This window comes from Molothrus aeneus, chromosome 3, assembly GCF_037042795.1.
Source record: "Molothrus aeneus isolate 106 chromosome 3, BPBGC_Maene_1.0, whole genome shotgun sequence".
NCBI lineage: Eukaryota > Metazoa > Chordata > Aves > Passeriformes > Icteridae > Molothrus > Molothrus aeneus.
In genome coordinates, this window is record NC_089648.1 from 88221179 (window position 1) to 88231900 (window position 10722).

Sequence of the window (10722 nt, forward strand, 5' to 3'; positions counted from 1 at the left end):
ACAGTAGTGGCAAGTAAAACTTATGTGTGACTTGAATTGCTGGTGCTTGTGAGAGAGAAGGTGCCATTTCATACAGGCAAATTAAATATGTTCTTGGGACAAGTCATTACTAGACTTGTCCATCCTTGTAGATCCACTCCCTTGGCTATCATGAAATAGATACATCTTTTCTCTCTGGCATAAAAAAGAGAACATAAACCACTTTTCTTTCCAGTATGCCTTTTGTAGAATCCTACAATTGTAGCTGGTGAAACAGCTGCTTTTCTGCAAGTAGTAGGGGTCTCTTGCAGTTGGCAGGAGAAAGATGCACTATAAGTAGCATATCCAATAGCATACCTATTTTTTATTTTTTCTTTTTGGAATTCTGTTCAGGTTCTGCTTGCAGTAAGGGTTGTCTCTGGTTTAATTTTTCTCTCCTTTCAAGCGTCTGGATTTTTAAAGCCCTTTATTTTTTCTCCTCCTGTTTCTTGCACTATCCGCTGTTTTCAGTTTTGTAGTTTACTGTTTAATTAGCCTTAAATAAAATAACATTTGGGTAGCTGTAGGTTTCTTGTTTTCTTTAATGAAAGAAAATGAACCAGTCATACAGACCAGTTCTGGAATACAAATCCTCATACCAGTAGCTCCTATCTCACACAAAGTTAATACAGATATTGAAAATATCATGATTCCTCCTGTAGCTTCTGGCTGAACTACAGCCAGAGTTCAGTGTGTTTTTGGCTGCTTTTGGCTGGTCCAGATTTTGTTGCTTTTGTCACAAAGGGGAGTGGAGGCGGGAGCAGGACAGCCCGGGGTGTCTCTGTGCCCCAGATGTGACACGAGGAGCAGAGGCACACACGGCTGCCGTGTGTCGGGGTGGGCGGTGGCCGGACACCGGCGTGGGGCAGGTGCAGGTGACACTGCGGTGTCGGTCACAACAGGGGACACTCGGCCCAGCCGGCCTCAGGGCTGGGTGCGGAGAGGGCAGAGAGCAGAGGGTGAGGGAGCTCCTGGGGCAGGTAACTCAGCTAAGGGTCTGGAGAATCTCTCTTGCCAGGAATGCCTGAGGGAGCTGGGTCTGTCCAGCCTCGAGGAGGGGTGACTGAGAGGGGACCTCATCAATGTGATCACGTACCTAAAGGATGGGTGTCAAGAAGATGGAGCAGCCTCTTCTCCGTCGTGCCAAGTAATAGGGCAAGAGACAATGGGCAGAAACTGATGCGCAGAAAAGGAAGTTCCACCTGAATACGAACAACTTCTTTACTGTCGAGGTGACCGAGCACTAGAACAGGTTGCCCAGCGAGGTTGCGGACTCTCCCTCACTCGAGAGGGGCCGGGAGGCCGGCCCAGCTGACCCAGCGTGGTCCCTCCCAGCCTGGTCCGTCCGGTGATTGTGTTGCCCCCGGCCGGGGCGAGGCGGACCCGCCGCGTTGCGTGAGGCGGCGCCCGCGGGCCCGGCGCGGGGGCGGGGTGGCCGCGGGGGCCGGCGGCGGGGCGGCTCCTTCTTTGGCCATGAGCGAGGTGCCGGCATTCGGCCGCCGCCGCCGCCTGCGGGACGCGGGGAGGGAGCGGCCGCAGCGAGGTTCCGCCGGCGGCAGCGGCGGGTGGGATGGCCCAGGCCAGGATCAGCGCCAAGGCCAGCGAGGGGGCGCAGCAGCAGCCGCAGCAGCAGCAGCAGTCGGGCGGGCAGCTCCGGGGCCGCTTCTACCGCTCCACCTCCATGGCCGACCGCTCCAGCCGCCTGCTCGAGAACCTGGACCAGCTGGAGCTCAGGTGGGGCCGGGGCCGGGCGCTGGGAGGGGGCCGGGGAGGCGGCCGGCCCCGAGTCGGTGGCTCCGCACCGCAGGCCGGGCGCGGAGCCCTCCCCGGCTGGGGCGCGGGGGGGGCGGTGTGAGGCTTCGGAGGGGACCGAGGGAAAAGGCGCTCTCCTCCATGGGGGGCAAAGTTTAAAAATGGGAGCTGTTGCTCTAAGGTGAGTTAGCGTGGCCTGGAAATACACGAAAATAGGAATACTTGTACGAATGTATGACAGTAGAGGTTTTTCAGAGAAAGCGCGAAGGGCTGCTCGGATTTGTTACCCTTCGGGGTGTGGGGAGCCTTTAGCAGACGGGGACGGGCTCTGTACCAGCCCGCGGTGCATCGTGTCTGTCGTCCCACCCTGTCGCCCCTATCCCGCACCTGCGGGCAGGTGTTTTATAAGAAGGTGCAGGAAATCCGAGGATAAAACCTGGTGTCATTCGGGCTCTCGGAGACTTTGGCAAGCCTTTAAGCTGCAGTGCTGTATGCTGGCGTGTGAGGCTTCTTGTCTTCCAAACCTCCCTTTGCATTTACCGGTTCAGCTGTGGATGTTCTTGTTGTGTTTGTGCCCACCTCCTCTCTGAGGTGTATTAAAACATTTCACTATAAAATGTGAACAGCATTGCATTCTGCAGCTGAGGTGTGTTTTTCCAAAGTTACTGTAAATGCTATGTGAATTTCATCATTGTGCCAAGACGTGTCGTGACTTTTTCTGCTGCTTGATGTTCCCTAAATAATACCATTTGACTTTTTTCCCAGTTTGGCCTCATGAGAGATGATACCTTGCCTTTAATCATCTTCCCTGTCCTCTCAGCTCTGCTAAATTACATAGTGTCCTTTCTGAGGTGGATGGATGTGCAGGATGCCTGCACTGATTCACCTCCTCTGGTACTGTTTCAACACACCCTTTCCTTCATTACAGCTGCATATTGATCAGCAGCTTTCACAGAACCACCCAGAATGTTTCTAGGACTTTCCTGTAATTAAAAGAGCTCTGTGGAATGCAGGAGTTTTATTTCCCCTTTCTGCCTGCATTACTTTGCATTATTCAGGAGTGGACTCGATGTGCTGTTATATTAGCCTTTCACTTAGCTTGATTAAATCTCCTTGAAGTCCTTTGCAGACTTCTCTGAATTTGACTAAACAAAATCACTGTCTGCAAACAAGTCTCACTGCTTACATCCAGGTCTAGGCGTATGATGAATATATAATCCAAAAATTAGCATGAGAATATGCAAAAATGTGTTTTAGATTTGCTGAGTGACTCTGGAACAAAGCAGACAGTTTGGTTAGCCAGCAATTAAACCCTCAATTAAACTTCCCAGTTTGCTGTGGTTCTTTCAGACAGCCATAGTTCTAAATGTGGAATAGTAATGAGAAAAAAAAGTCCAATTTGATAAAAGTCACTCAATTCTTATGTTTTTTTTCCTATTCACAACTAATCAACACACATAATTTCAAATTTATTCAAATGACAGGAGAAAAAATTTCCAAACTTTCTCCTTCTCCAGCTTGTTTGGTTTTGCTATAGACCCTCAAGATGTTGCTTGTAAGTATAATAAGTGAAAATTTGTCAAACTGAACTACAGCCTTTAATTAAAACCCTCAACAATCCTCAGTTCTCAAGTTGCTTAAGGTAAACTGAACTCTGAAGCAAGTTTCATCCCTCTGGAAATCACAGGATCACAGAATGGTTTGGGTTAGGAGGGACCTTAAAGGTCACCTAGTTCCAGCCCCCTGACATGGGCTGGGGCACCTTTCAGTAGACCAGGTGGCTCAAAGCCCCATCCAACCTGCCCTTGAACACCTCCAAGTGTTCACAACCTCTCTGAGCAACCTGTTCCAGCGTCTCCCCATGCTCATAGTGAAGAATTTCTTCCTGATACCTAATCTAAGCCTACCCTCTTTCAGTTTAAAGCCACTGTAAAACACTCCAGGTTGAGCAGCCTTCCTTTTCCTCCCTTTCTTTCCACTGTGAGAGCTTCTTTTCCACCAGTAATGGGGCATTTTTGTACCTCGCTGATGGGTGTTTGCAGAGGGGATTTCTTCTGCATGGAAAGTGAGCAGTGAAGGGGAATCAGTTTGGGAGGGAGTGCCCGCGGCAGAGGTGGCGAGGGGCAGGTGGCACGTTTGCCCCTTGGAAGGGCTTGGACCTTGGTGTTGGTGTGACTGCCAAGATCTCTCAGGAGCAGCTGGAAGCCAGACCAGAGGCTCTGTCTATGAGTCACTGTGTTCTGTTGGTTGTGTTAAGTAAAAACACGGTTTTAGGTGTGATGATACATGAGGTAAGTCAGATTCTTGCTGGGTATTTTTTATCTTCATTTTTTGTACTTTTAATCTTGTTCTTTGGGTCAACCATGTTCCACCACCATTCATTTCAGTGGTCACAGGACTGCTTAGCTGGGAGTGGACACTCAGCTGAAGGAGCTGAGGATGCCAGGGTGAAACCCCCTGTTTTGTCTCCCTCCAGTGTGCCCGATTAGCTCCATTTCAGGAAAGAAGCTGCTCCATCCTCAGATGTTTCTTAGTTCCTTTGAAGACTTATCTGAAGCTCCAGCACGTGGGCTTTAATAGTGGGCTGTTTAAGTCAGTCAGTAGTTTAAAGGACAGAGTTATTGCAGCTGTCCTAAGAAAGCGGGTGTCAGGTTTCTCATCTGGAAACAAAAGCACAGCCTGGTCCACCTGTTTCTCAGGGGAAGGCTCTGCTCATGCAAATGGTATGTAGCAAAAAAAGGCATTGCTCAGCTAATTGCTCACAAACAGGGAAAATCAGAAGTAAGGAATGTCTTGTTCAGTGTTAGGTAATAGATGGAATATTTAGTTGATGTTCAGATTTACTTGGATTGTGCCAAGTAAAAAGATGATTGGAGGTTTTCATCTCTGAGGAAAAAAGACTATACTGCTACATCAAAATAATTGATAACTGGGCATAAATATGAGTATTTTGTGTTCTGTTTTCTTCGCCTTTCATTCTTTGGTTGGTTGTTTTTTCGAGACTTGGATTGTATTTCCACCCCTTCCCACATCAGTCACCTCTGTTAGAGGTTTAAATCTTCAAACTTTTCTTTGGGTCCACCACACAAGGAAAGGAAAGATTTACAGAAACCTGTGAAGTTAAGAAACCATGCATTTTAGGAAAGACGTTATGAGAACTTGACTGCATGGTGTGATCCTGACACATTATTTTCCTGAAGTTGATGTGACTGACTTCCATTTTTTTTGGGTTTTTTTTTCCCCCCACTAGAGCACTGTTATGAAATGACCCTGTCCCATTGTTGTGTGGCACTCTATATTGCAGTTTAGGAAATGGTAAAATAATTCTGAAGTAGCAATTATTGCAAATAAAATAGTTCTTAAGATTTGGTTATATTACCTTTAGTAAATAAATGTCAATGAAAGCTCTAGTTGGTGAACTGGGCTTTTCTTTTTTTTTCAGTATGCAACATTAATTCTGACAATTTGGCTTTCAGGTCCTACCTCACATACCAAGCTGGCCTTAGGAAGCAGTGATATTTTAGGCATCTCTTTAGAACTGTACCAATTCAGGATACATCCCTGCAATGCAGCTTTTCCACATTCTTCCTAGGACCCAGCAAAGCCTGTGGAAATCATGGACTGATCTATCTACTGAAGGCAGAACTTTACTTTTTACATCAGTACAATGATATACAGAATCTGATTTTAAAACACTATCAAAATTGAAAGTGCACTTCAGAATTTTAATTTACAACTTTCCAGCGACTAGTTTTTTTTTAAAAAAGGCATGGCAAGGCATTTTGAAAATATTACTAGACTTCCTAAATTATAAAGTCGAGACATCTGAAGTATGAAATGACTCCACCTGCCTCATTGCTCTTACTAACCAGTCCAAAATAATAATTATAAGTATTTGCTCTTGGCATGAATTTGCATTGCATTAACTTTTCCCACTCCTCCTCAGAAAAAACATTAAAGGCAAGGCCTGAAGCCTGTGCTTTCATTGACTAAGTTAGGTTAAATATTTTGTAAAACAGAATTATTTCATGAACAGGCTGCATATGAAGAGTGACTATATCCTCAAATGCTCCTGTTCTTCTGCTTTCACCCTCTTTTCTCTTCCTGCTGTTTTCCTGAAGTTACTGCCTTCAGCCAGCCCGTGAGGAAGGAGCAGCAGCTCCGTTCCTGTCCCAGGAGACAGCAATGAGCCACCGCTGTCTCAGGGCAGCGCCCAGAAACGTTGAAGACTGTAGAGCACCTAAGAGACTTAACAATGTTTTGGTTTGTTTCCCCTTTTCTGGCCAGATTTCATAAACATTTCAGGATAGATGGATGGATTCCCGTGATGCAGCCAGACCTCCTGAGCTGTGCATTGCAAGCATCTCAAACCATCAGCCAGGTTCACGTGATACTCTTTTCTGTGCAGCCTGTGAATGCAGAGTTGATGGTTTTGGTGCAACTCTTGTAGCCTGTTCCAGCTTGGAAAGTGGCTCTGCAAGCCCCTACCCTCAAGTCTCAGAGAAAAGCAAAGGGAGTGGGACATTTCCCTTTTTGTATCAGGTCAAGTAAAGCGCTGCATTGGAGTGCTTCAGTGTTCTTTTCCATTATTTGGCTGAATGCAAAAGCCCCCTCTTTAAAACTGTGATGGGGAATAAGACATTAATTAAGAAACTGGACTCAGATTTCTCATGGGGCATTTTCACATAGCCCATGGTGAGCTGAGTCTGCACTTTATGCCACAAGGAGAGCAGGCTGTGGGCACAGAACCACACACTTACCAAGACCCAGTAGTTACAGGGACAGCAGTTTCTGATGGACTTTCCCCTTGTCTTCACTGCATTACATGTGAGTTTCAGCACAGGAATGGGACTGGAATAGGAGTCTGGTTTCAGGAGGGACTGAGTTTCATGCTCCCTTGCAAGCCCAGAAATAGGAGCTGCTCCCACAGATGCTTCCTCCCTGTGTGAATTACAGTGAGCATCATTCCATGGAAAGCACCAGTGACAATGGGAGCAGGCAGTCCAGCATCTTCTCCCAGTGACAAGGCACAGCACTTGTGTTGGGGAAAGCCTTGTCATGTTACTAGAAGTGTGTGAGCTTTGTCTCCCTCGCAGGGTTTTCTCCTTTGTGACAGGCGTTGTTTGGTGCGTTGCAGTTCTCTGCTGTTCTCTGCTGTGCAGGTGGATTCTGTGGGTTCTGCTGGCCTGGCGGTCGCACAGGGAGCCGGGGCCCCTTGCTGCCTCCATCTCTGCAGCTGCCACCCTCATTACCAAGTTCCCTGATGGGGACTCAGTCCCTTTCTCTCCTAGTTAGGCAGCTGATAATAATTGCCAGCTTCCTACAGGACTTCTGCTATGGGGCTGTAGTACCATCAGGCTCTTCATATCCAGATTAACCACAGAGTAAGATCAAACAGCACTGTCAGTAAAATAAAAAATTTAAGTCTGATTGAATTGCTGTTGTTTCTGTTTGCCCCTCCATCTGTTTGTTTTTTTTAATTATACTGAGTCTTGAAAAGTGAAGATAGAGATGGTCATGAAGTCAGAGAGTCTGTCTCATGAATAACCAAGATCTGACTGCACTTACTGTAAGCTGAAGTTTAAAATAAGAGTTCTTTGCAGCTATATAGGTGAACAGCCGTTTTATTATTTTTGGTTCAACCATGTACAGGGTAGAGGCTTTCCGTGATGCAGCATCTGCCATGGAACAAGAGAAAGAAATTCTGCTTGAAATGATCCACAATATACAGAACAGCCAGGATATGAGGCACATCAGTGAAGGTGAGAAGCTGCTTTCCTGTACCCTCCAACTGACCCAAAGTCTAATCAGCCCATCTTTTAGGGAGCAGCTCTTTGTGAGCAGCACTCTGCTGCTGGGAAGGGTGCAGCATTGGAGCCTGCTGAGGTTGTTGAAGTGTTACTCATCATGAGATCTCTTCTTGACTAAATTCATACTGTGTATGTGAAAGCCTATACTCAGTTCACTGATACATTTTCAAAATCAAGATTAACATTGCTCTGCTGGGGGAGAGTCATTGATGAAGATGGCAATACAGTTGAAAATGATTTTGACTACTGGACAGGCATGAGTGCTATAAAGTGTACAGCCTACAAGAACCTGATGATTATGGTCATTGTCGTTGTTGTGTGATTCACAGCTTTTGTTTTTCATTAGGTGCTTTAAATTGCTGGTTTATTGGCTCTTCAAGAGCCTGCATTTCATATTTTTGAAAAGCAGCTATACTTTCAGAAAATTGAAAAAAAATTTTTTCATGGCCTCTTATTATATCTAGTTTTCTCTTTATGGCTTTCAGGGAATGTCTAAATCTCTCCCTCAGAAAGGCACAGAAGTCCTTAATGAGCTAGTTCTGTTACCGAGTGTTTCCTCATAATATTGTATGTTTTCCTTGAAAGTGACACAGCAAGCATTGGTGTCAGCAGAGGAAAAACATTGCTTACAATTTTAGTAGAGTTTAATGCCTCATTTCAAATCAGATACTGGCTTCTATGAAATGAGTATGACTTGGGCAAATGTAAAAAGCTCATTTCTGCCTTCTGTAAATCTTGTTGATTGTCACTTACTTAAAAAAATATTGTTTACTGCCAAGTTATAGCAGTTTGAATATCTTGATGATGCTGTTTGCACAGGAAAGTATTTGCCCGTAACCAAGAATTTTTTCTTGTTTTGAATTGAGGTGAGAGAGAAGAACTTAATTTGACTGCGAATCGCCTGATGGGCCGAACCCTCACTGTGGAGGTTTCCGTAGAAACCATCCGCAACGCGCAGCAGCAGGAGTCCCTGCTGCACGCCACCAAGATGATCGATGAGATCGTCAACAAACTCCTCGACGATTTGGAAGACGCCAAAATGCGCCTCATGTCACTTTATGGTGCGTGCACATCCGACGTGCCAGCAGGACCCATCGATCAGAAATTCCAGTCTGTGGTCATTGGATGTGCCATTGAGGATCAGAAGAAAATCAAAAGGCGCCTAGAGACTCTGCTCAGAAACTTGGAAAATTCTGAAAAGTCCATCACATTGTTGGAGCATCAGAAATCATCAGTTCGGCAGTCTTGCAACAGCAAACAGGATTAACGTATCCTCCCCGGCTACTTCTGGCAAACCACAGGATGAGCAAGTGCCCATAAAAAGCACACAGAAGCCAAGAAAAGAATTCTCTGTACGAGCACACACGTATATACACATCGACACCCACCAAAGTATCTTTGATTGCCAGGTGCAAGCATTTAATGGGTTTTAGTAGCATTGGCATTTTCTTTTGGCAGTAAGGAATGCTATCAGTTCTTCTGTAGAGTCGATACTGCTCTATTGCAAATTGTAATTGTGCTTCTGCTGAACTGACAGAAACTGAAAATCTAGCCTTTCCTCCATTCTCCTGGGTTTTTTAAACTAAAGTTGTTTTGTCCTATCATGAGAATTTCAGCTTTTCTCTGCTGTATACATAGTGTGTGAACCAGACTTTTGGGGATAAAAGACAAATTATGGCAATAAATCAAAAGAATTAATAAACCGTTTATGGTATTTTCATAAACAACACAGTGTCCTACTCATTACCATTTATAATTTTGCACTTTTTCAATATTTTGAATAAACTGATCACAGAACTTTCTAGAGATAGACAGCTACCTCCAGTTTGTAACTGAGAAAGGTAAAAGCAACACGTGAATCCCAGGGATCACCAGCCAGGCTAGGAATGACCTGACTCTCAAAATCCCCCCTCCATGCCTGGTGAACCATTGCTCCCACAAGCTCATTGTACCATTGAGATTGATGTGTTTTCTAAAAGAAAGGGGAATTGTACATCAGCTACTACTCCACTTTTGCATAATCTCTGAAGCCACAGAGCAAAACATTTTGACTTCTCACCAGGCAAACACTGTATTTGTGATTTGTGTAGGATGGTACTTTGTACATCCATCATTATTGACCTCTTTTTGTGAGTGGTTTTTGGGTTGTTTTTTATCTTCCACCCTCTCACTCACAGTAACTGCTGCGCATCATCACTGAGCTCTATGGCTGTGGGTCAAAAGTTGCAGATTTTAGGGTGTGCCTGGGATTTTGTAACCCCCTGCAGCCTGGCCAGTCTTACAGTACTTCATCCAAAGTTGGCGGTGCCCTGAGGGGAGCAGGGTGCTCTCTGGCTCAGCCAGCAGCAGGTTAAAGCTCAGCTGAAGGGAGCCCAAAGGGTCTGAGTGCTGCCACCCACCACAGCTGCCTCGGTGGCAGTGCCTAGGGTGTTACAGTTGGAGTGTCACACCTGGGTGCTCTGAGGGAACCAGCCCACGGTGAGACCCTGCACATCAGGCTCCTGAACAGCCAACAGTCAGGAGCCCGGTGGTTTTAAATGCCTTGAATGGCCTCAAGGGCTCTGCAGGAAAACTCAAGAGCTGTCCTTCTTGGAAACCTCAGCTGCTATGAGGTCACTGTCACTGCATTTAATTTGCAGAAATGGCACTTCAGGTGGGTGCTTCAAATGCAGTCCAAGTTTCAGCTTTGAGATTGTGCGAAGCTTCTAAGAGTTGGTGACATTAATTCTGTAATTCCACTTGAAAAAAATCTTCAAGCCGTTCCAACAGTATTAAAATCCTTTACAGTAACACATGACCTGGGTTGTTTTCAGAACTTGTGCTGTGCAACACTTAAGTTGAAGACAGCTTCTTGTTGCTTAGAATATTCCTCCAATATTTGGGTTTTTAAGGTCATTATAAGGTTATTCAGGCAAAAATCTTTTTGTTTTCATTCTTAGATCCTCTTCATTGTACTGATACCTAGAAGAATTTTTATTTTTTATAGCAATTTGTTGGAATCACAGAATTGCAGAAAAGGTGGGTTAGAAGGGACTGATGAAGGTAATCTAGTCCAATGCCTCTGTAATGAGCCTAAAACACTGCCAGTTAATCCTTGTCAGGGTGTTAAGCAAACACATTGATTTTCCGTGTTCAAAACTGC

At 45.4% G+C, this 10722-nt stretch overlaps 1 protein-coding gene across 1 annotated transcript; it reads left to right on the forward strand.

Annotated features, from left to right (window-relative positions):
• Positions 1-1496: 1496 nt before the first annotated feature.
• Positions 1497-9307, forward strand: BAG2 (BAG cochaperone 2). The gene is made up of 3 exons (XM_066547326.1): positions 1497-1752; positions 7423-7532; positions 8447-9307. The coding sequence occupies exons 1-3, from the start codon at positions 1589-1591 to the stop codon at positions 8845-8847; spliced, it is 675 nt and encodes a 224-aa protein (XP_066403423.1). The 5' UTR covers positions 1497-1588; the 3' UTR covers positions 8848-9307.
• Positions 9308-10722: the final 1415 nt, after the last annotated feature.